The sequence below is a fragment of the Rattus rattus genome, chromosome 8 (assembly GCF_011064425.1).
Source record: "Rattus rattus isolate New Zealand chromosome 8, Rrattus_CSIRO_v1, whole genome shotgun sequence".
Taxonomy (NCBI): Eukaryota; Metazoa; Chordata; class Mammalia; order Rodentia; family Muridae; genus Rattus; species Rattus rattus.
In genome coordinates, this window is record NC_046161.1 from 60,210,596 (window position 1) to 60,236,342 (window position 25,747).

At 40.5% G+C, this 25,747-nt stretch overlaps 3 protein-coding genes across 8 annotated transcripts in view; 2 read left to right on the forward strand and 1 right to left on the reverse strand.

The window, feature by feature from the left end:
• The window catches only part of Trip4 (thyroid hormone receptor interactor 4), a 77,761-nt gene extending 68,608 nt beyond the window's left edge, over positions 1 to 9,153 (reverse strand). The window contains exon 1 of the mRNA XM_032909423.1: positions 8,973 to 9,153. The gene's annotated coding sequence lies outside the window, so the exon portion shown is untranslated. The remainder of the gene's footprint in view (positions 1 to 8,972) is intronic.
• Pclaf (PCNA clamp associated factor) lies at positions 834 to 13,896 on the forward strand. The gene is made up of 4 exons (XM_032909422.1): positions 834 to 1,141; positions 1,400 to 1,477; positions 5,781 to 5,943; positions 13,425 to 13,896. The coding sequence occupies exons 1-4, from the start codon at positions 1,096 to 1,098 to the stop codon at positions 13,468 to 13,470; spliced, it is 333 nt and encodes a 110-aa protein (XP_032765313.1). The 5' UTR covers positions 834 to 1,095; the 3' UTR covers positions 13,471 to 13,896.
• A 6,435-nt stretch (positions 13,897 to 20,331) lies between these two features.
• Csnk1g1 (casein kinase 1 gamma 1) overlaps positions 20,332 to 25,747 on the forward strand; it is a 137,017-nt gene continuing 131,601 nt past the window's right edge. For all 6 annotated transcript variants that reach the window (XM_032910595.1, XM_032910594.1, XM_032910598.1 and 3 more), the window contains exon 1: positions 20,332 to 20,498. The gene's annotated coding sequence lies outside the window, so the exon portion shown is untranslated. The remainder of the gene's footprint in view (positions 20,499 to 25,747) is intronic.

Consider the following 25,747-nt stretch of genomic DNA (forward strand, 5'->3'; position numbering starts at 1 on the left):
AACCACTGAGCCATCTCTCTGACCCCTTTTCTTCCTGTCTTTTTTAATATTGTGTTCTAGGCCAGACTGGCAAGGAACTCACAATTTACCAGTCTCTGCCTCCTCAGGACTGAGATTACAGGTGCTTTAAAATCTTTAAATTGAATATACTATTAATTGTTGATTTGGTTAAAGCCCTGAGTAGATTTTGTTGCTGTTCAAGTATAATTCACTGTAGAGAGGCAGTTCTATAACACCTTGAAGGGTTGCCTTTCAGATAAGCATTAACAGAAAGCATCCTATAGCAAACATGTATGGTTTTGTTTCATGCATGGCACTCAGAAGAAACACAAATTCTTAGGAATATTGTAATTTGAAATATGGGTCAAAAATATTTATGACCTCTTTTTTGCAGGGTTATCCTCATGTGGGCTGGTGCTGTGACCTTTTTACATTTGGTAGATCTTTTAGTTCTTTGGGCATGTTTGTTTATTTTATTTTTATATATGTATGGACAATTTGTCCAAACTTTTTAGTCTCATGCGATCTGTAAACGGTTTTTAAAACACTGCCAACTAAACTGAATTTTCCTTTCTCCCGCCTCAGAAAGTTGTTTTAGAAAACAGTAGAGTTCACCCTTACATACTAAACTTTAGTTTTGATTTACATTGAAAAGTCCACTTAATTTTCATTTTCAGTGTTTAATCATCTTGGATTTAACTCTGCGATAGCTTTTGAAGACATATTATAATTCCTATCTTTAATTGGTTTTATTTTACCACTGGCTAGTTCACAGCCTACCTACCTCAGCTCCCACGCTTGGCGCACTCCTGGAAAGTCCTGGCACCGCCCACCGGGAGAAGGTACGAATCGCGACCACTGGGGCTGATGGACTGGCCAGCAAAGCCTGAAGTCTCGAGGCTGTCACCGCTGGACGTTGCCAATTGGTTCAGTGTGAAGGCGCGGAACCAATAAGAGCTGTGGTTCTCTAGAGCTTGGAGCGCGCGGGAAAGAGACCCATTTAAACTGTGGCGGGAACATCATTTTTCGGGTTCTCGTCCAGTTAAGACATCTGTAGCTGGGGAGTCGGTGAAAGTTGTCTCTTCCTGCGTGAACATGGTTCGGACCAAAGCAAACTACGTCCCAGGAGCCTACAGAAAAGGTAAAGGGATACAGCTTGATAGCAGGGGGTTCCCTAGGCAGCCTGTCCCTGGGGTGGAGACGCCTATGGCTGCCTCCCATTGAGCAGCTAGGCCCTCACCTCTAAGAAGCTGCAGAAACCTGGCAAGGTCGTTTGCTGCTCTGCATCTCCCTATTCCCGGCTAGCCTGGGACTGTGGTACAACAAAGCTCGAGGGGGCTGAGGGGTACTCCGAACTTTCCTGCCTCTTCTGAACGCCCCTCTTCACCTTTCTTTGCAGTGGTGGCTTCTCAAGCCCCTAGGAAGGTGCTTGGCTCCTCCACCTTTGTCACCAATTCTTCAGGTTCGTCGAGAAAAGGTAGGAAGAGGCCTGGAATCTTCTGAAGTAATACTAACACCCCTGAAAGCATCAGGCCTGGCACAGCAGAACTAACATGTGTGGCCCTGACCCGCGGTGGATTTATTTTTACTTAATCTCCTTCCTCTGGAATTTGTTTCCCTTGACATTCTCACCTCTAAATTTCTTCCTTGCCTTCTAAAGGGCCCTTAGTCTTTCAGCAGGCTTGGATAGGGATGTGAGGGTCCAATGGAAAACTCATTTCTTGGTGGTGAGGGACAGTTTCTTTTTTTTTTTTTTTTCTTTTCTTTTCTTTTTTTTTTTCGGAGCTGGGGACCGAAGACAGTTTCTTTTTAAACCTATTTTTCTTTGCTGAATGGTGTTATTTAAATTTTTATTAACAATTACTATTTTCTTGGAGGCTACTCAAGTGCCTCCTCATTAGATTCAGGGTGAGGGGTGACAGTGCTACCACGTTTTCTGTAGGGTGTGTGTGTGTATCTGACCATGCAGGCAATCTTTGGTAACTGAACCCTGGGCCTTCCTTGCTCATGCTGAACACAAGTACTCCACCTCTGAGCTACATCTCAACCACACTACCCTAGTATGTTTTGCTTTTGTTTCTGCTTCTCCCTCCTCCTCTACTTCACCTGACTCCATCTTCCTGACCTGACCTTCCTTTTTTCTTCCCTCCTCTCTTTTGTTCTCTCTCCTTCCCTCCATTTTCCCTCTTCCAGGGTCTCATGTAACCCAGCTGGCCTCAAAATTTCTATGTACAAAGAATAACTTTGAACTCTAGATCCTTCTGCCGTCCACCTCCCCACTGCTGGAATTCCACATATAGGCCATGGATGCCAGGTTTAGTCCGTGTTGGGGATCTAATCTAGGGCTTTGAATGCTAGACAACTGAGTCACATCTATAACCCGCCCCTGCCCCCCCCCCCCAATTGCTGATTGCTGGGATTACAAGTCTGCACTACCACACCCAAATTTACTTTTTTGAGATGAGATCCTTGCTATCTTCTGACTTTTCGAGGGTTTTTATGACAACGCAGCCCACCACCACCATTATTTACTTGTGATAGGATCTCTTAAGTGCATTTAGCCGTGTTGGCTTTGATTCTCTCCTGCCCCAGTCCCTGGAGTGCTAGGATTACAGGCATGTACTACACCATACTCGGCCATAATTTTCACCAAATCTAAAATGTTCAACAGAATATATTTACTATTTCCACCTCTTCAGATAAGATAGTAGACAAAATTTTTGAAAGATAAATTTATTTAGAATGTCAGCTTATATTTTGAACAACTAAAATAAATTCCATTTATTGCCATTGTCTGGCCTGCCACTGAATCACTAGAGCTAATTGAATAGGTCCTTAATATGTGATAAACAGCCTGGCAAAGAGATGCATGGCTGTCATCCTATGTGCTGTGGAGGCTGAAGCAGGATGACTACTGTAGGTTCAAAGCCAGTCTGGGATATCAAGTGAATACCAGGTCTGCTGAGGGTCCTAGCAATATGCTGTCTCAGAAAACCAATAAAACAAGCAGCAGCTTGGTGTAGTGGCACATACTTGTAATCCCAGCACTTGAGTAGTAGAGGTGGGATGCTCAGGAAGTCAAGGCTACATAGTGATGAGATGGCAGCCTGGGCTGTAAGAAGTACTGACTCACCTTCTCTCTGCCAATAAAAGAAAATATTCATAGGTTTGTATTTTTAATACCAAACAACTATATCAGATTGTAGTACTCATTCTAAATTATTTTAATACATGATATTAATGCCTGTGTGTGTTAGTGTGTGTGTTCATGTATGCATGGATTTGTACACTATAACATATGTGGAAGTCAGAGAACAAAAACAATTTTGTGGAAATCAGGTCCTTTTAACTTGGGGTTGATACTCAGGTGTCCAGGTGTGGTAGCATTTACCCCTGAGCCATCTCACTGGTCCAATAGCCTCATTTTAAAAATTATATAATTTGTTAAGGCCACACAACTAAATCAGCATAACTGAGGTGAAATCATGCAGCTAAGCTGGGCATGGTGGAAAGCCTTGCAATCCCAGCTACAATCAGAGGCATGAGGATGCCTGAACCCTGATGTCCCAGACCAGTCTGGGTAATAGATGGAGACCCTGTCTTAATCAATCAAGGGCTAGGAATGTAGCTCAGAGGTAGCCGGTGTATCTAGCATTCACAAGGTCCTAGTTTTTTTTGTTTGTTTGTTTGTTTGTTTTCTTTCTTTTCCTTTTTTCAGAGCTGGGGACTGAACCCAGGGCCTTGCGCTTGCTAGGCAAGCGCTCTACCACTGAGCTAAATCCCCAACCCAAGGTCCTAGTTTTAATCCCTAATACTACCAAAAACCAAGTTCACAAGTACTGCTGCATATTTCTAGTACTGAGAACGTCTCTATTAACATAAGGCTAGGAGTATGTATGGGTCAGCATTAGAGCACTTGCCTAGCAAGTTTTCTTTGATGAAATTATAAAGAACGTTTGTTTTCCTTTGATTTAGGTTCATTTATTTAATATGTATGAGTGTATTGTTTGGACAAATGTATGTGTACCAATGCTTACACGTGGCTGTGAGCCATCAGGTAGGTACTAGGAACTGAACCAAAGCCACGTGTGCTCCTACAATGGAGCTGTCTCTCCATCCCCACTTTTGAGAAAAGTTCTCATGTAATCCAGGCTCATCTCAAGCTTGTTAGGTAGCTAAAGCTGGCCCTCAACTTCCGATCTCCCTGTTTCTTAGGGGAGAGGGTCTAGAGGGTGAAGCTCAGGTTTCCAGGATTGTAGGAGAGAGTCACCATTCTCCTGTAACTATTTTTTAAAGGGACAACTTTCCCTGGATTTTTATTTTACATTACTATTAAAATATAACCAGGAATAGGATTTTCCTTATGGAAAAGAGTCAGTTGCTTTGAAAAGTAGGATTTACTCTTACAGAAAATTTCACATTGCTCCATTCCCCAGGTATTGGGGATTGGACCTACGGCCTTGGGCACTTCAGGTAAAGAGTCTCTTGCTGAGCTGTGTTTTAGCTCTATTTGTAGTGGGAGGGGGCTTGGGATTCAGTAATTTACCTGGGTCGGCTTTGTGCTCACTTGGTAATACATGCAAGTTTTGACCTTTGGATCCTTCTGCTTTGTCCTCCCAAGTAGCTGCGATTACAGGCCTCTGCCATTAGCCTGGCTCACATTGTATATGTTCTTTAACTAAATAACTTAACTGTTCCAAGAAATATACCTGAATAGTAGAGCACTTGCCAAGCACATGTGAGGTCTTGGGTTCAATCTTTGACCCATATCTACACTCACAAACCCCCATAAGTAGACAGACAAATAAATAAATAACTCTACTAAATAAAGCTTGGACAGTTTATACTACATGGCACAAACTTATATTAAGGTAAATACATTTTATAAAATGTATTACTTGTTGCTATGGGGGGAGATGTGTTGTGTGTTGCAGCACAAATAAGGCCAGAAGACAACTTCTGGGAGTTGGTTCTCTACTTCCACCTCTATGTGGTACCTTGAGATTGAATTCAGGGCATCAGGTTTCTTCATCAAGTGATTTATATATGACTGTGTGTGTGTGTGTGTGTGTGTGTGTGTGTGTCTGTGTCTGTGTGTGTCTGTGTGTCTGTGTGTGTCTGTGTGTGTCTCTCTGTGTGTGTGTGTGTGTGTGTGTGTGTGTGTGTGTGTGTGTGTGTGTATGGGTACATGACTGGATTCCATGGAGCTGGAGTTTTGAGCATATCAGGGGAACCACCTAATATGGGTGTTAAGAATCAAGCTATATTCTTTGCTATTTTTTTTAAGACTTATTTTATATATATGAGTATTTTGCTCACTGTATGTGTGTGCCCATATATAGGCCAGAAGAAGGCATCAGATTTTCAGGATTGGAGTTATGAACGTTTCAAGACACTATGTGGGAATGGGGCCTGGGTAATCTGTAAGAGAAACAAGTATGTTTAGCTGCAGAGCCCCTTCTGCAGCCCAGCCCTAGTATTCTGAAAAGCAACAGGTGTTCTTTACCACTGAGTACCTTTCCAGCCTTCATCTTCTAATTTAAGGTAGAACACTTAATACCTGGAGTATGGTGCTACAGAATGGCAATACCAAGTGGTGCTGCATGCCTGTACTCCCAGCACTCGGGAGGCAGAGGCAGGTGGGTCTCTGAGTTTGAGGCCAGCCTGGTCTACAGAGCAAGTTTCAGGACAGCCAGGGTTGCACAGAGAAACCCTGTCTGGGGTTGGGTGGAGAATGGTGACTACATTTGTTTTTATTTAGTTCTGTTTCTATTTTACAGCTGAAAATAAGTATGCTGGAGGGAACCCAGTCTGTGTGCGCCCAACTCCCAAGTGGCAAAAAGGCATCGGGGAATTCTTCAGGTTGTCCCCTAAAGATTCTAAAAAAGAAAACCAGATTCCTGAAGAAGCAGGAAGCAGTGGCTTAGGAAAAGCAAAGAGAAAGTAAGTGTTTATGTTCTGGAAAACAAGAAAATATCCTCTTAAAGATAAAAGACAAATGGGATACAAAGTTTAAGGTTTCTCTCTGAACCAGTAAGAAAATGAAATCTATGCTTTACTTTCTAACATTTATGTCACTTTAAAATTTGAAATATTTTAAAAAAATTATTTACTTTTACTTACTCCAAAGAGACTTGATTCCTCTTCATTTATTATCCTCTAATTTTCATAGCTTTTTGTCTTGTTTTGTTCTTTGAGACGGTCTCTGTATGTAACCCAGGATTAACTTGAACTTCTTGTAATCCTTCTGCCTCAGCTTGCTAAAGTGCTATGCAGAAAAGCATGAGCTCTCACACTTTACAGTGCGCATGCCTTCCTCCTTCCCTCCTTCCCTCCTTTTCTTTTTTCTGTCATTTTTGTATTTTCAAAAAGAAATTTCTGTCAGTTCATCTGATTTGAATTCCACTAAACGCGCCCGTTATACCCCACAAAATTACTAGTTAGGGACTGAGTGTAGCTCAGTGTGAGTACTCAGTATGAGTACTCAGTATGCATGCAGTGCTAGGTGTAGTTTCCAGTTCCAAAGTCAGTAATAATACTATATGCTGAACTTTCACAAGAAATATACAAATAAAATAAATTAAACAGAAATTACTCTATAGAAACTATCCATAGTAATTCCATATATTTTTTTCAATCTTCTGCAAATTCTTAAGAATTCTTCAAAATCTGGGGCTGGAGGTTTTTGGTTTATTTCCTTGAGACAGGGTTTCTCAGTGTAACTCTGGCTATGCTGGAACTCAATCCATTCTGTAAACCAGGTTGGCCTCAAACTCAGAGATCTGTCTACCTCTGCCTCTCAAATGTTGGGATTAAAGGCATGCGCCACCACTGCCTGGAGGCTGGGAATTTTAAAATGATTTTTGTTTTTGTGAGACAGGGCCTCTATTATGTAGCTCTGGCCACTGTGAAATTTACTATGTAAACTCAGCTAGCCTCACACTCACAGAGATGTATGTGCTTTTCCAGTAATGGGATTAAAGGTGCTATAATGCAAACTTGTTTTTAAGTTTTTAATGAAATGAGATGAAATGAGGGCGCTGGTGATAAACATTGAGCTAAAATTCTAAGTACAAAAGTATGATATTTGGGGCTGGAGAGATGGCTCGGTGGTTAAGAGCACTGACTGTTCTCCCAGAGGTCTTGAGTTCAAATCCCAGCAACCACATGGTGGCTCACAACCATCTGTAATAAGATCTGATGCCCTCTTCTGGTATATCTGAAGACAGCTACAGTGTACTCACATATATAAGATAAATAAATAAATCTTTTTTAAAAAAGTATGCTATTTGGGGCTGGAGGGATGGCTGCTCTTGCAGAGCTTTGAGGTTTGGTTCCCAGCACCCATAGGGCAGCTCACAACTGTCTGTAACTCCAATTCCAGGGGATCTGATGCCTCTTCTGACCCCTTGAGTTCCTGTAGTTATGATGTACATGTTGAACACAAATACACATGTACCCATAAAAATAAACATACATAAAATGAAAATCATTTTTAAAAAGGAAAAAGTATACTGCTTTGTACAATATACACACACTATATGAGAATATAACAAGTATCAATAATTATTTATTTGGGTAAAAACTTTGTTTCATGCTACATACTATCAACTTCTAACAATCAAGGTCTATCTTGAAGTTGGAGTCTATTCAACTTCATTAAGAATCACCAAAAAAAAAAAAAAAAAAAAAAAGTTAGGCATGGTGTTACTACATTCCTTCCTTTAATCTCACCACAAGGGAGACAGAGGCAGGTGGATCTCTGTGAGTCTGTGAGTCCAGCCAGGTCTATAGAGTGAGTTCCAAGACAGCCATGGCTACACAGAAAAACTCTGTTTTAACATTCCCCCCCGCAAGGGGGGGACTAGAGAGATGGCTCAGTGGTTAAGAGCACTGACTGCTCTACCAGAGGTCCTGAGTTCAATTCCCTGCAACCACATGGTGGCTCACAACCATCTGTGATGGGATCCAGTCTCCTTTTCTGGTGTGTGTGAAGAGAGTGACAGTGTGCTCACATACATTAAATAAATCTTAAAGGGGGTGGGGCTGGGGTGTTGGCATGTCTGAGGCCTTAGCTTCATTACTCTGCACCTAGAAGAAAAAATTAAGAAAGAATATTTGAATTCTTTCTTTGAGATTTCTATGTATCAAAACCAAGCTACATGCTATAGAGGGTGTGGAGCTCAGAGGACAACTTTCAGAAGTCAGTTCTCTTTCTACCTCTACATGGGTTTCCAGGACTGAAGTCTAGGTGTTCAGAGTCAAACGACACACAAGCACGCTTACCATAGAAGCCATGTTACTGCTCTCAGACTTTAATCTCTCTCTCTCTCTCTCTCTCTCTCTCTCTCTCTCTCTCTCTCTCTCTCTCTCTCTCTCATTTTTAAAGACAAAACTCACTATGTAGTCTTGGCTAGCCTGGAACTCACTGTGTGCACCAGGCTGGCTTGAAACTCATAGAGATCCACCTGCCTCAGCCTTCTGAATGCTGGAATTAAGAATTGCATACCACCACTGCTTGCCTTTCTTTAAAAAAAAGTCTTAATTCTAAAAGAAAGTATTTGTGAGATTGAGGCCAGCCTGAATTACCTGAGATCCTGCTTCAAACACCAAAGCAAAAAGAGTACTTGGGTGTAGAAAGAGAGGGTGTGGTACCATGACACTGTCATTGTGATGTCTTCATGAAAGTAAGACCTGGTTTGTAATCTCCACACCAGCCAAAAACTTAGGGAATTTCCAGCCCAACAAGCAGCAAGCTGGATACTTGGAACCCTGACCAGCAGGAATAAGAGGATGGCGGTCAGACTTTGTTTGGGACTGTTGCTGCTCCTTGTTCTGGTCCTCCCCATGCAGGTCGAGTCATTTGTCCCTTTAACCAGCACATCGGGCCCTACCTACTATGAAACAGACGCCCCTTCATGTTCCAGCAATTCCCTAAAAGCTATAGCCAAGCTCCTTGGGTTCTCACTTACCTTTCTGTGCCTTATCCATTAAGAGACTCAGGCCAGACCACATTCTGAAATTGGACTAAATGGCACCTGGCCATCCAGCATTGCAAAGAAAACAAAACCGGATCTTCGCATCTACTCAGCCCACTGGTTATAACTCAGGAAATCTTCAGAAGCTCAAACTGGACTGCCTTGAAGATCATCTCAAGGGTTAATTAGATGAAGAATACTAATCTTAAGCCTCCTGGAGTTTCACTTACAACAACAAAAGGACAACACTGAACTGAACATTGGTTAATGATTTCATTAAATGTGGCTTATAAAATATGGATTATAAAAAGTCCACCTTGAAAATAATTTCACTTTGATCTAGAGAAAAAGTGTACAATGTGGAATGGACTTGGTGTTCTTTATGGCTCATTAAACCAAAAGGCCTGTAAAGTAATTAGGAATTATGAAGATTTCAGGTTTTACATGTACTTTGGAGGAAGTACGAGGTACTACTGTAAACCCCTTATCTCTCTGCAATTCTCTTTCTGCTAGGGATTGAACTCTGGAACTTGTAAGCATCAGGCAGTTTCTACCAGCATGCTATAATCATTTAACTGTTTTTTCCTTTCTCTGTTTCTTTTCTCTTTTTTTCTGTCCTTTGTTTGTTTTTGAGATAGGGTTTCTCTGTGTATGCCTGGCTGTCCATCCTGGAACTTGCTTTACAGACCAGGCTGAACGAGAACTCATGCTCTCCTGCCTCTGCCTACTGAGTCCTGGGATTACAGGTCGGCATCACCACTACCCAGCTGTTTTTTCCCCTGGTCTCACTCTGCAGCCCATGTTGGCCCTGAACAAGTAATAGCTGCCTTAACCTCTGCCTCTCAGGTTTTGAGATTAGGACTATGAGCCACCATGATTGGCTACATTTAGCTTTCTGTATGGTAACTCACACTGGGGCAAGGATGGATTAGAGTCATGAGTAATCCCCCTCCACCTGGTAACCCAGATTAGCTTCAAACTCACTGTGTCTAGTATCCTCAGAAGTCTTGTGTCCTCCTGTCTTCCTCCTTCATAATGAGCACATGGCTATTTCTGGAGATGTATCTCGGTGACAGAGGCTTGTCAGGAGAAGGTCCTGGGATTAATCTCTTTATTTATTTATTTATTTTTTTTCTTTTCTTTTTTTCAGAGCTGGGGACCGAACCCAGGGCCTTGCACTTGCTAGGCAAGTGCTCTACCACTGAGCTAAATCCCCAACCCCTAACCTCTTTATTTTTATTTTGGTTTTTTTGAGACAGGGTTTCTCTGTATAGTCTTGGCTGTCCTGGAACTTGCTTTGTATAGCCAGGCTGGCCTAGAACTCATAGATATCCATCTGCTTCTGCCTCCCGGATGCTAGGATTAAAGGCATGAGCCACCACTACCTGGTCTGGGTTCGACTGATTAGCCCTGCAAAAAGATCATGGATTTGATAGGCATTTTACATCATGCTCAACTGGTAATTCTTTTTTTTTTTTTTTTAATATTTATTTTTATGGGCTGGAGAGATGGCTCAGCAGTTAAGAGCACTGACTGCTTGCTCTTCCAGAGGTCCTGAGTTCAAATCCCAGCAACCACATGGTGGCTCACAACCATCTGTAATGAGATCTGATGCCCTCTTCTGGTGTGTCTGAAGAAAGCTACAGTGTACTTATGTATAATAAATAAATCTTTAAAAAGATTTATTTTTATTTATGCATATATGTGTACCACATATGTGTAGGTACTTATAGAGACAAGGACACAGGTATCCTAAAACTAGAATTTCAGGTGGTTGTGAGGCACCTGGAGTAGGAGCTAAGAACTGATCTGTGTCTTCTTGGCCACAAAAAAAACCAAAAAAACAAAACAAAAAAAAAACCCAAAAAACAAAAAAGGACTTTCTATCAAATGGAGATAAATTATATAGTTTTATAAACAAGTTTAACCCATAGTATAATAATTCAGTAATAGCTAGACATGACGTTACATGCCTTTAATTACAGGGATTGAGACAGAGAGATCCAGGAGTTGAAGCCAGCCTGGAATGCATGGTGAGACAGTCTCAAAAAGCCACAACTAGAGATATGTTTGTAGCCCTGTAGTGGAGTACCTATCTAGCGTATGTCCCTGGGTTCAGTTTCCTAAGAAGAAAATAAAACAAAACAAAAAATTCAAAGCAACCAAACAAGAAAACTCAACACAACAAAAACTAGATTCTGGAGGTTTTTTACTATTTTTTGGGCCACTTCTTTGATTTGCCATTGTCTATGAAAATTATAATTATCCTTTATTGAAATAGTAAGTGAATATATGAGAATATGGACTTCTCAATTCATATTCTGCTATGGTTACTCCTTATAGTCTTGTTTTGGCCCCAAGTAGGGCAAGCTATTTTTGCATGTAGAACTGTTTAGATAAATGTTTTCCCCTTTTTAGTCAAATTTCTAAAAGTTACATTTTGTGTGTGTGTGCATGCTTGTGTGTTTGTGCCACAGAGGTCTGTGGAGGAGAGGGAACAATTTCCCGGAGTAAGTTCTTCCACCATTGGATCCAGAATTCAAACTTGGGTTGTCAGGTGCCAGGTGCCCTCACCCAGCAAGCCCTCCCAGAGGCCCTTCCTTTCATTTGCACACTTCATTCTTACTTGTCTCCATGCTCTGACTGCCCCTTCTTGCACACCCTTCCTCTTCTTACTTCGGAAGCTCATCACAGAGACCTATGACCTTCTCACTCCTTCTTCCACTCTTACACCTTGCCTTCATCTCTCACAGGCCCTTTACTATTTTGATGTTATTGCTATACATCTGCATGGACAAGTATATATAAAGTCTAAATTCTGTGTGTGAAAGAAAGCATTCAACATTTGTCTTTCAGAGTCTTGGCTACTGCACTTAACATGATGGTCTCTCATCCATTTTCTTGAAAATGTCAATCTCTTTTTTTAAAGATTTTCCTAAAAGTATAATTTTAAATATTAAAAATTTAAATTTTTATTTACGAGTGTATGTGCATGTGTGTGGGTGCGCATGGAGACCAGAAAAGGGCATCGGGAATACTCTGGAGCTCTAGTTACAGGTGGTTGAACTGTTGATTGTGAGTGCTGGGATATGAACTCCTGTCCTGCAAGAGTAGTAAGCTCTCTTAACCACAGAGCCATCTCTATGGCTCCAAATGTCATTTCACTATTGCTAAATAAATTCCTTTGTGGATATATGTCACGTATCCTTTATTCATTCATCTACTGGTGCAGCTGTAAGCTAGTTCATATCTTAGCTGTTGTGATCAGTACAGCATCGGCTTACATTTGTGTTTGTGTGTGTGTGTGTCTACACAGATGTGCATTTATGTTTGTACATGTGTAGGCCAGAGGGATACCAAGTATCTTCATTTTCTTTTCTTTCTTTTTCTTTTTTGCTTTTGTTTTTCTTTTTTAAATTTATGATTCAGGGTTGCTCGATATTCCTGGCTGTCTTGGAACTCACTCTGTAGATCAGGCTAGTCTCAAACTCAGAGATCTGCCTGCCTCTGCCTCTTTAATCACACACACTGGGATTAAAGGCATGTTCTACCAGGCCTCAAATGTCTTTCTCAATCACTCTATGCCCTGTTTTTCTGACTGTACCTGGAGCAGGTTGATTTGACCAGACTGGCTGGCCAGTGAGCCTCAAATCCCCATCTCAGCCTCCCAAGCCCAAGCTGTGTGTTTGTGTGTGTGTGTGTGTGTGTGTGTGTGTGTGTGTGTGTGTTTGAGAGAGAGAGAGAGAGAAAGGGGGAGGGAGGGAAAGGGGGAGAGAGAGAGAGGGAGAGAGAGAAAGGGGGAGGGAAGGGGGAGAGAGAGGGAAAGGGGGAGAGAGAGAGAGAGGATATGCAATTGTGTGTGTGGGTATAGTGGGTATATGTTGAGGCCCAAAGAAGGTATTGAATGCCCTGGAGCTGGAGTTACAGGAAGTTGTGAGCTGCCTTACGTGTGTGCTGAGAACTAAACTGTTGTCGTCTTCAGTGGATGAGCCATCTCCCAGTTTGTTTCTTGTTTTGCTGAGGGAGGGTCTTACTGCATAGTCTTGGCTGGCCTGCTACTTGGTAACTCAAACTCCATTTTTTTGTAATCTTACTGCCTCAGCTTCCCTAGGTACTGGGTCCTTTTTTTTTTTGGTTCTTTTTTTCGGAGCTGGGGACCGAACCCAGGGCCTTGCGCTTCCTAGGCAAGCGCTCTACCACTGAGTTAAATCCCCAACCCCACTGGGTCCTTTTAAATATAACTCACAACTGAGAAATGATTCCGTGAAACAGGGAATAGTGTTAAAAAGTTTTGTTAGTAGTTCTTGGAATTTGTTTATACTTGCTAATTAGTGAAGTGTAATTTTTCTCTCATTTCTAGTTACTTGAGCAGATCTATTGCATTTTTAATGTTCTGACTTTATACAGTTGATATTTAAGTGATTAAAAGTTCTCTTCTTTTCACAGAGCGTGTCCTTTGCAACCTGATCACAGAGATGATGAAAATGAATAGAACTTATTCATCTGAATAATGTCTTCAGTTTACTTACATATTCTAGGATGTAAATTTGGGTAAATGAGTTTGTCCAATTGGTTTGTTAACAGGCATTTAATTGAAAAAAAAAATGAGGCTAAAATTTAGCCATTCAAAAGAAACCAGCTATAAAAGCGATGAATTTTTATAATTTGTAAATTTGAATTGCATGTTTGAATTTATGTCATATGTTCCTTCTTTTACCTGTTACCCTTCTTCCTAAAACCAATGTTACATGATGCTCTAATTACTAATCTACTGTCTCTGCTTAGATTTTTTGTACTGATGCCATTTTATGGGCATTGATTATGGAAATAGTGCCATATTTTTATGTGTGCGTGCTTCTGTGTTTGTGCCACAGTGCATTTTGACTTAGTTTTTTTACATTAAAAAATTCAATATTAATTAAAATCTCTTGTCGTTTATTAGAATGGGTGGGAGAGGCAAAGAAAAAAATATTGAAAAGCTAGTTGTATGTCTTTTTAAGAAAATGTTAGCTGGGTGTGATGTTTCACACTTTGGTCTCAGCACTCAGGAGGGAGCGCCAGATGGACCTCTGGGTCCCAGTCTATAGAGGGAGTTCCAGGCCAGCCAGGGCTACACAGAGAAGCTCTGTCTTAAAAAAAAAAAGAAAGAAAGAAAGAAAGAAAGAAAGAAAGAAAGAAAGAAAGAAAGAAAGAAAGGAAAAGTTAAAGACCATTTTGTCTTGAGGACTTAACTAGTTAATAATCAAAGAGATAAAATACAGAATCAGGGACAAAGATTCCCTACATATGTTAAAAGAGGAAATTTTTTGGACATACATTCAGTTTAGTATTATAAAATAGTACTTTTCTGTGTATCTATTTTCCCTTTTCTGTCCACCCCTGACAGTTTCTATGTGTACTCTGGAACTCACTTAATAGACCAAGCTGAGTGCTGGGATTAAAGGTGTGCCCATTTTTTGCCTATATTTTTAAAGTTGGAAATTAAAAAAAAAAGACAAATCATGCTGTAAATCAAGTTTTATACCTCAACTCCTTAGCATTCCCCTTCATTTCTCAAGATGACTTGAGATCATTGACTTTATAGGTATAGTAGCAATTGTTCTGAGATAGGATCTCATCATGCAGCCCCTTAGGTGGCCTTAATTCAAGTATGTAGAACAAGTTAGCCTTGAACTCACTGAGACCTGCCTATCTGCCTCCCAACTGTTGGAATTATAGGCTGAGACATGCATTTTTTACTTTTTATTTTGTAATATTTAACTCATTTCGTGTGTGTGTGTGTATGCAATTGTGTATATGGGTTGTATGCAGTTTTGTGTATGGGTATGTGTGGAGGCACAAAAAAGGTATTGAATCCCTTCAGGATTCACAACACAAGGAAGTTTTAAGCTGCCTTATGTGTGCCTTTAAGAATGGATGAGCCATTTCCCAGCTCATTGCTGTGACAGGGTCTTACCACATAGTCCTGGCTGATCAGCTACTTGGTATGTCAACCAGGGTAGCCTCAAACTCCTCCCCCCTTTTTTTGTAATCCTGCTGCCTCAGTTTCCCTGGATTAAAGATGTGTACCCCCATGATAACTGATATACTTGACTTTCTCATCATGTTTTGTTTACTGACAGGCTATCACTTTTTCAAAATTGACCATGTTTTTAAGCAGCCTGTTTTCATAAAACTCGCTTAGTTTCAATAACATAGTATCTATTTGTATTTCCTACCATCCATACTATTTTATTTCCAAATACGAGTAAGTGTATTGGTGTGATTTTTTTTTTTAACTACATATTGTTTGAAGCTGCTTACGTATAGATTTTTTTTTTGTCTTTGTATTTTTTTAATGTCTGTTTAGAGATTAAGCAGAACCTCTTTTAGTCCAAACTACTTTGAAAATAATGTTTCTTGTTTCTTCGGGGTTTTTTGTGTTTTTTTTTTTCTTTCGCCTTTTTTTTTAAAAAGATTTATTAATTTATTATATATAAGTACACTGTAGCTGTCTTCAGATACACCAGAAGAGGGCATCGGATCCCATTACAGATGGTTGTGAGCCACCATGTGGTTGCTGGGAATTGAACTCAGGACCTCTAGGAAGAGTAGTGGGGTGCTCTTAACCGCTGAGCCATCTTTCCAGCCCTTTTTTTGCCTTTTTAAATAAACATTTATTTTTATTTTGTGTGTATGAGTGTTTGGCCTGCACATATATATCTAGAATGTATATGTTTATGTAGGGGGGGCTGTACCTGTAGAGGCCAGAAGAGGGCCTCAGACCTCCTGGACCTGGAGTTAGAGGCAGTTGCAAGTTGTCCTGTGGGTGCTAGGAACTGAACCTGGGATTTCCACAAGAGCATCAAGTGCACTGATCCATTCCTCCACAGTCTCACCAAAGCTAAGGTGAACTAAAGCTCTCCGTATAGCCCAAGCTGGCTTGGCAATCATACTTCAAGTGCTCAGGTTACAGGTACTTGCTAACAAAAGGGGTGGGTTTGTTTTTAACAAATACGGGTTTTTTTTTTGTCCCTTCCCCCTTTTCAAAGAATTGTAAAGGTTACAGGACAACTTGTGAGAATCAGTGCCCTCCACCATGATAAAAAATTCAGGTCCTCAGGCTTGGCAGGAAATACCTTGACTTACTGAGCCATCTTTCTAGCCCCTTTCTGCCCCCCCTCCCACCCCTTTGAGATAGGGTCTCCCTAAATTCTATTATAATTAGAATCTTCCAGATTAACTCTTTTTTTCTCTTGGTTTTCAAGATAGGGTTTCAGTGTAGCCTTGACTATTCTGGAACTTATCTATAGACCAGAGGATGGCCTTAAACTCAGAGATCTGCCTGCCTCAGCCTCCTGAGTGCTGGGATTAAAGGGATGTGTCACCACTGCCTGGCTGAGATTAATTCTTTTTCAGAAAAACTGAAAGTTTAAGCAACATTGTTATAATTGGTCCTTTTTTCTTTCTTTTTTTAAAATTTATTTACTATATACACTGTAGCTGTCTTCAGACACACCAGAAGAGGGCATCAGATCTCATTACAGATGGTTGTGAGCCACCATGTGGTTGCTGGGATTTGAACTCAGGACCTCTGGAAGAGCAGTCAGAGCTCTTAACCACTGCCATCTCTCCAGCCTGGTCTTTTTTTTTTTTTTTTTTTTTTTCTTAATCTTTGGGAATAGCACACAGAAATCAAAGAGACTGTTATCAAATCAAATTTGTAGGATTGTTAGAAGCCATCTTGTTCAACCCAAGCCAGCCAGTAAGTTTTCAAAAAATGGACTGTCCTATTACTCAACAATTGTGAAAATGTTGAGTGTGAGTTGCTTTAACTACTGTCTATTTTTGGTTCCATTCTTGAAAGAATGAGCTATTGCACATGTCAACCTTCAGTTATTTAAAGATGAGTTATATCTTTAGCCTTCTCTTCTTCAGGCTTAACATTGTATTCTTTGTCACATACCCTGAATTTGTCTGAATCATTTATATAAAGGGGCTATATCTTTTCACTTATTCATTTCTTAGTCACAATAATGGTTAACTAGGCTAAGTTTCTTCTTACAGACCAGATTATTCATCAATGAACTAAGTATTCATATTTTTAAAAGATTTATTTATTGTATATAAGTGCACTGTAGCTGTCTTTAGACACACCAGAAGAGGGCATCAGATCTCATTACAGATGGTTGTGAGCCACCATGTGGTTGCTAAGATTTGAACTCAGGACCTCTGGAAGAGCAGTCAGCGCTCTTAACCGCTGAGCCATCTCTCCAGCCCTCATTTCTAATTCTGATATATTTTATGCTTAGTTCGTCTGAAACCAGATGAACTCTAGCAGTATGCATTTTTATTTTATCATTTATAACTCACATTGGCCTTGAATGTGATCTTATCTGTCTTCTGAGTTCTGCTGAGACCACAGGTGTGTGCTACCATATCTCGTCCTCAAACAAGGTTTTAGCACTAATTACTCTAAGGATTGAGTCTTCAAAAACACATCTAACGTGTTCTCTTTGTTGTTTAGTCCAGGCTGCATTAGAATTCTTATCAATCCTCCTAACTCAGTTTCTGAAGTGATGAACACAGGCACCGTGCAGTTTAGTTTTTTAAGTGATTTCAAAGAAAATAAAATTTAAAAGTGAATTTAAAAAGCTACTGTTAGGAGGCTGGAAGTCCACTATTAATCATAATGATGAAGGTACTACACTGGCCTGTGAAGGCTATTTGGGATCATATATATATATATATATATATATGCATATATATATACATATATGTGTGTATATATATGTATAATCTAGTAATATAAATGTTACTGTTTTATGGTTCATATGAAAAGTATAGATTCCTGGGTAGCAAAATGACTCAAAGGGAAGAGCAACTGCTGCCAACACCAAGCCTGGAGACTTGAGCTCAGTCTCTAGACCAGCGATGTGGCTGAAAAGGAGAAGTGACTCCTTCAACACATCCTCTGACCTCCATGTTCACCATGGTATGCCAGCACCAACACACTTGCACACAAATAAATATAATAATGAAGAGAATAAGAGTTTTGCAGTATTACTTACAAATTCTAGAAGCGTAGTTAAACCCACACCTGCAGTTTAGAGCAGGACTTTGCAACTCATCTTTCCAGGCCTCCAAGCTTGAAAATGTTGAAAAGGAAAGAGTTATAAAAGCTCATGGGGTCATTTAGGACTCAATCCAGATTTTCTTATATTAATAGAACAGCGAATTAAACAAACAAACAAACAAAAAAACCTCAAAGGCTATAGGAAAGGAGTTAAGTGCCACTTATAAGCCACTGCCAGCAGTGGATAAGGAGTTATGCAGGCAAACGTGCATTTCCATATTAGCTTAAACTCACGGTTGGTTATAACTGAATTTTTTTAAACGAGGCAGTAGCTTCTATAGGCCACATGTTTTTTTAAACCATAAGCATGTTCTGGTTCTTTAGGTACATCACTAGCTGTTGCTCATTGGACTTATATTTATTTCAGAATTTAAAGGTTGGAATTTAAACCTGTTGGCAGGTGAAATACTAAACTATTGCAACCTATTTATCACTCATCACTGACCCAGATTGTGTGTATGTGTGTGTGTGTGCACGCATGTGCGTGTGTGTGTGTGTGTGTGTGTGTGTGTGTGTGTGTGTGCGCGCGCGCACGCGTGCACATGCATTTCCAAGTGTATACTCGATGATGGCAGGGGGAAATGGAACTATTTTAGACTTATTAGACAACCAGCTACTGGTACATTTGAGCCTCAAGTGTTTTCTTAAGAGCTTTGCTGAACTGACTACCTAGGATGAATCAATTTAATGCCATCCTACGGGTCTCGGAAACGAGAAGCCCAGCCTTCCTTTTAAATCACCAAAATTAGATTTCTGTCTTCACTGAGGTAAACGACAGTCTACCAAGAATTTTGTGACCAATAAAAATTGGGGCTTGTTAGTTGCAAATGTCTTCACGGGTACAGAGGAGAAAAATTCAGAAGTTAAAAGTTAAGCTAGGAGAGCCGTCCATCCGAGTTGTGAAAGCTTAAAATCCCAGTACTTAGGAGGCAGTGAAGCTCTGAATTCAAGGCCAGCCTTGTCTACAAAGTCATTTCCTGGTCAGCCAAGGGCTTCGAAGTGAGATTCTGAATCAAAAATATTACAGTCAACTGATGGTTTTACCCTACCCCCAGGTTTCTCTAAAAATATAATTACTGTAATTATAGAGGTCATTACAGAGAGGGTTATTTTGTTGACTTTGGTACCCACCGTAGTTTTCCAGTATTTTCAAAGGTAAGATTGAACCTATGCTTGGGGCATTTTAGGTAAAATGTTTTAAAACTGGGACTGGCCATGTAGTCTAGGCCTTGGACTTCCTATCCTCTTTTCCTCTGGAGTCTAAGCATCAAAGGCTTGCTTATCATGTCCAGTAAATGAGTCTCCTCGCCTTCCTTTCTTTCTTCGATGCCTGGGAACCGAACTAAAAACCTTGTGCATGCCAGGCAAGTGTTGTATCACAGACTCAAATCACCAGCCTAAATGGTTTTTATGGACACCTTCCTTACTCATAGTATAGGTATGGTGGATTTTTCTGAATGAAGGGTTAGTTGTCTTCCTACTCAAGCTTGATTACCGGCATTCTTTGGTCTTTTTTTTTTTTTTCCCCTCTGTTTTAAGGAATAATAATAATAAATTACTCTGGTCAATTTTCATGGACCTCCTCCCACCTCGAATATAGCTAGGTTATTTCCAGGTCACACATAAAAACGCTAAATCCTTTAAAGACAAGGTAAGACCAGAAAACTTTCTTTATCCACTTCACTATTCGACTTCTGGAGCCGGTTCAGAACGAACTGCATGCAAAAGCCTGGTTGAAACGACAGGAAATCCACCAGAGGGAGATGCTAGCTAGACAGTGAGAAAGAAACTCCCGCAAGAGGCCGGAGAGAGGAGCTTTGGGAGGAGCTGCCGAGCTGGCCTAGGATCCCAGAAGGGGCGAGGTGTGTGTAATTTGGAGCTGGTGTCGGAGATTAGCTGAAAGAAGCAGCTACACTGAGCCTACTACCTGAGGCAGCGAAGCGTTTACTTGGCCAAACACTGTAAACTAAAGGCCTAAGACTATTTATAAGTGAGAAAACGAAGCTCCCAACCTACTTACCAATAGTCCACGAATAGTGGTTGGGGGGGGGTGGGTATTTAAAGGCACTTCCGCTTAGCAACCCCACGCTGTTGCTAAGGAGGGGCCGCAGCATGGACGACCCGGAAGTGGTGGTCTGAATTTCGCAGAGATGGCTGGGGTTTGTCCTATCAGGAGAGCGAGGATGCTCTGCGGCTCCGGGAGGTGGGTGGAACCAGCATTAGCACTTCCGGCTTGGCTCCGGCCGCCCCTCAACTGGTCTTCCCCCTCCCCTCCGCCTCCTCGTCTCCCTCCCGCTCCTGGGAAAGCAAAGCTGCGGCTTAAGGGGTGGTTGAGAGAAGCAGTCGGTGCCTCAGGGAGGGGACCGCGTCCGCCCCCTTGGAACAGTGGAACACGGCTGATACAGGTAGGTGCTCTGGCTTCGACTAGATTTAGGAGACTGAAGAGATGTGTGTGTGTGTGTGTGTGTGTGTGTGTGTGTGTGTGTGTGTGTGTGTGCGCGCGCGCGTGAGAAAGAGAGAGAAGGGTTTTGGGGGCCCTTCGCTGGGGCGGGGCAGTGGACGCCGGGATCCCGGGTGGGGCGCGGGCCTGTCCCTGGAGGATTGCGGGGGCGGGACAGAAGGACCAGGGTCCCTGCATGCGAAGAGTTGCGGGTTAGACCCCGTCGTAGGAGGCGCCCTTTCTGAAGCCAATGCAGACCGGGAGTTTCCCACCTGGAGTGCCCGCTCTGAAAAGAAGGGGGAGCATCCTCCAGGACCGAAATCAGGGTATGGACTTGGCGAGGGGGCTGTGGTCATCCTATGCTTCACATTGTTCGCGTCCCAGGCTCTCTCTGTTGGGACAGAGCCGGGCTTCGAAGGCTTGTAAGGTTTCGTGTCTGCTGGGCACTGTGGAGCCGCCCTTGGCAGAGGTAGGGCAGAAGAGTGGGTAATGAGACCTCCCTCCACCCAACTTCCGTACGCTTCCCCCGCTTCTTCCTTTATTGCTCCCTCCGCAGGGCGCCCTATAGGAGCGGTGTCCCCCTGGAGGGTACGCACAACGTCGTAAAGCAAGAGTGTAGAATTGGGTTTGTTGCCCCCGATGGTATTTAGGATATTTGCAAAGTGTCAGAATGGCATATTCTAGCAGTCTCCCAGCCCGATATGTATCTGGTAAAAATTTTCTTAGAAAAATGCAATACTGGAAGGCATCTGACTGTATTCAAACGTAGCCTTGTAAATAAACATGCTTAAAAAAAATCACCAGGAAATCCATATTTAGTGGTCTCGATGAGACATGTTTAGGCAAGCCTTTTCCAACCTTTGTCACCTGCCAGTAAACCTGCTGTGTTTTAAGTGAATTAGAAATATTATCTTCATTTTGTTTAAGTAACCGAATTGGAGGAAGTATAGTATATGTCTTAGAATAAAGAGTGAACATTTGGAGAGACAAGAGTCCCTTTCCGATGATTGAGCTGTCTCTTAATCTTTAAAGGAGATAATATATTCAAGTGGAAGTATTGGCTTTTCGAAAGATAATTCTGGGAATGAACTCAGCCTGCGCCTCTTACTAGGTGTTGACCTTGGTCAAGTCATAGACTATAGCAGAGTTTCAGCCTCTTCACAAGTAGGAATTAAATTCTAATCAGTGTCAAAAGAAAGGTGATTACTTATATAACTTCATTTAAAACAAGCACCTTTGAATTTCAAGATTGTCAACAGTCAACATAGTTAACGGAGCCCAACTTAGTGGAAGGGGATTTTTGAAAAAGAAACTGGATGGTAATATTCAAAGAATATACGACAGGAATTTGGGTTTTTTTTTATACTATATATGTTTTTTTTTTCTTTTTTTCTTTTTGTTTTCTTTGAGACAGGATCTCACTATGTAGCTCTGGCTCGCCTGGAAGTTACTATGTAGACCATGCTGGCTTGAACTCATAGAGATCCACCTGCTTCTGCTTCTCCAGTGCTGGGATTAAAGGCATGTACCACCACGCCCAGCTTTATTATTATTTCTTTTGTAGTTCTGGGCCTTCAATCCGGAAGAGTCTCACACATACTATGGTTTTCACTATTGAGATATACTTTAGCCCCTAGAAATTGATCATAAGTAGCATTAAATACAACTATCAATGGTTTCCTAAAGCATGTATCAAGCACAGTATGTTTATTTCTTGAAAGGACCAAAGTACATTTTATAGGCTTTTCTCAGATAATCTCTACATTGTTGTTTTGTTTTGTTTTGTTTTGTTTTGTTTTTTGAGACTGTCTTACCATATAAACTCATACTGGCCTTGATCGTGAGATACTTTTTCCCCTTGAGTGTTGGGATTACAGCTGTATGCTAATTCACCTGACTTCTAGAAAATTTTATATAAACTATAAAATGAAAATACAATAATTTTTTCCCTTTAAGTCATTAGTCATCAGAATGTAGAAATGATCTTAGAAAATGAAATATTGATAAATGCTCATTTGCTTTGTGGATTTAAAATTATAGGTCTTTGTAGCCTGTTTGATTTTGTTTGAGACAGGGTTTCTCTGCATAGCCCTAGCTGTCCTGGACTCCCTTGGCAGATCAGGATGGCCTTGAACTCACTGAGATCCACCTGTTTTTGCCTCCCAAGTGCTGGGATTAAAGGCATGCGCTTTCAAGTCCCATTGATGGATGGATGGATGGATGGATGGATGGATGGATGGACGGACGGACTGACTGGTTTTCCCTATGTACCCTATTATGTTGGGCTTTTCTTTTTGACAAAGGGTTTCACTGTGTAGATTTGGCTGGTTTAAAACTTGTTTTGTATACCAGATTTACTTGCAACTCACAAAAATCCATTTATCTCTGCACCCTGAGTGCTGGGACTAAAAGCAGGCACCACCACAGTTTATATTGGATTTTCAACTAACAGGTTTTCTTTGTGGTTAGTAATTTTTTATATATACTTTATTTAATTACCTTTATTTTATGTGCATTGGTGTTTTGCCTGCCTGTATGTTTGTGTAAGAATGTCAGATCTTAAGAGTTACAGACAGTTATGAGCTGCCATTTGGGTGTTAGGATTTGAACCTTTGTCCTCTGGAAGAGCAGTCAATGCCTTTAATGGCTTAGCCATCTCTTTAGTCTCTGCAGTTAGTAATTTAAAACATTTCAAATGTACTTTATATTCAAAGGGGCTGAGTACATATAATTTCCTTTAATATTTTTTGCATAAAAAGTAGGTACAAACTTTGCATTTCAGTTTGACCTTTTAGAGAGCGTTATATACTTTTTATACAATTTGAGAGAAATTTTCAATTACTTTGTTTTAAGCAGAGTTGAAATTTTGTTTTGCTGTAGTTGAGGATTTTTGGTGTGGTGATTCAAATTTCAAATGGCTTTTAAAAGGGAAGTCTTAAATTCGTATCTAGGTTTTTGGCTGTTTTTTGAATTGTTATTTTTTTCACTACTTTTTTAATCTTAAAGTTGAGGTCATGCTGTCTTTGCTAGCTCTCAGCACTGCCTATCTTTTATCTGTCTTTTTATAAAATGTTAATCTGTTTATTTTCATATAAGGAATAGGATAATACTATTGGTGTGAAAAATTCTGCCTAAATTATATGTAACAAATACAAAACCATTGGATTCTTATCCTGGCGATCTCTTCTATAAGAAGTATATGACTGGGCTGGAGAGATGGCTCAGTGGTTAAGAGCACTGACTGCTCTCTTCCAGAGGTCCTGACTTCAATTTCCAGCAACTTCATGTTGGCTCACATCCATCTGTAATGAGATCTAATGCCGTCTTCTGATGTGTCTGAAGACAGTGACAGTGTACTCATATACCTTAAATAAATAAATAAAATCTTTTTTTAAAAAAAAAGAAGTAGTAGTATGTGACCAATCCAAAGATCTTTGCAGTTGGCAGTTGTGGAATTTGCTGGTGAGCGAATCTGAGAACTACTGACCCTTTCTTGAACAGCTCTTTGATGATGTTAAAAGTTTAGGCGTGATAGAGGAGGTATATGTAAGGAAACAGACACACATACTTTTGTACATATGCACAATATAGGAGAATCATAAAGTGAGCACAATAGTTAATTATGTTGTGGTGCTGTTAAATCAGGAATAAAAGAGTTACTGTGGAAATGTTAAAAATAAAAACAGTCCAGAAACTACTTTGTTTTACTAACCAAGTGACTTTGCTCTCCTGAGCTTGTTTCTCTCTTACAGTATATTTTATGGAGATGATTATTTAGCTTCTAATTAAGTTAAATAATCCTTATATTAAGGTTATTACTTTCAAATATTTATATTAACATGAAAAAATAATCTTTGTGTTAAGGTACATAATAGAATGTAGTTAGATTTTGCTATAACCCGGTTTGATAGTGACTGCTTCAGTGACTTTACATACATAGTACACTTTCCTGGAAGAACTTTGAATTTGTAGAATGATAATTTTTTTCTTAACAGCAATTCTATGCATCGGTGCCTAATATAGAATCTCTGAGAAGCTGGGAGGAGAAAAAGAGTGAATTTACTTGGGAATTACCATTTTAAGTGTTATAGATTTCTTATTTAGAAAGCTAAATTGGATTTTGACATTATTGGGATTGTGTTCAAGATGGACTCAGGGAAAAAAATCAGATGCCATCTGCTTCACATTCCTTCCTTCCTCCCCTTCCCATGTTTTGTGGCTTTGAATTCATCAGATTGTTTTTCAAAAATACAAACCCTCAGTAGATTTAGATTATATAATATCAACTATCAGTGAGTGTGTAACTAAATTACATGGATTGTTATGTTGAGTTACATAGTATGATAATAGGCAATGGTTAAAGGTGACTGTTGAATTATTTAATATTCTCTGAGTATGAGCTAGCTTCTGTATTTGTTACTATTTTTTGATAAACATTTTATTTTTATTTTTGGCTTTTGTGTTTTGAGACAGGGTCTCTTGCAGCCTGTGCCCTCGGGTCTGGTATTGATAAGCCATTTTTGTCATTTCCACTTACTATAGTTTAATTACTGGTGAAAGCTATTTTTTAAAAGAAAAAATTATAATAAATGGTGATATTAGAATAAATCTTTATTGATTCCATAAATCACAACCTGAAAAAAAAGTCTGCTCAGAATTTTTATTTAGTGACAAACAGTCCATTTTGGAGCAATAGTTTTTCCTTACCTATATACTTATGACTTAGTTTTCATCTAAAATGTATACCCAATTCAATTTGGATTATTTTGGCAGGCAGGTGCTGGGTACATTTGAATCGAAATAAATCCCAAACAGGAGCAGTCGGATTCCAGAACTGAGAAAAACCATACCTTGCTGCGGCTATAGCAGTTGGTACTTAGCCTGACCTGAGAGATGCAGGCATCTTTGATAGGCTGTAAAGGAGAACTAATGTGTGTCCTAGAAATGGCCTGAAGAGAGAGCCATGTGCACAGAAGAGATTCATGCTTTGTCTCCAGCAGGAATGTTCTGGTGAGGTAGGAAGACAGATGGACTGTCCCTACACCACTCAGTCTGTCCCTCGCTTAGAGGCTTCAAGTGGGCAGCGTAGTTATGTGGGGCTGGGATGCTAGGGACAGTAATGTTTTTTCCTGTCACAATGGAGGTGTGGACATTCTGGGAAAGGATTTTCTCTTGGCTTTTGCAGCATGGCCAGAGAAGGAGGGAGAACAAAAT

What these genes read in the sequence shown, in the direction of transcription:
- Pclaf (XM_032909422.1), top strand. Translation starts at nt 1,096, where the DNA reads ATGGTTCGGACCAAAGCAAACTACGTCCCAGGAGCCTACAGAAAAG. An exon ending in TTCAGGTTCGTCGAGAAAAG is followed by an intron (nt 1,478 to 5,780) that starts GTAGGAAGAGGC and finishes TCTATTTTACAG; the next exon opens with CTGAAAATAAGTATGCTGGA. An exon ending in TTAGGAAAAGCAAAGAGAAA is followed by an intron (nt 5,944 to 13,424) that starts GTAAGTGTTTAT and finishes TTCTTTTCACAG; the next exon opens with AGCGTGTCCTTTGCAACCTG.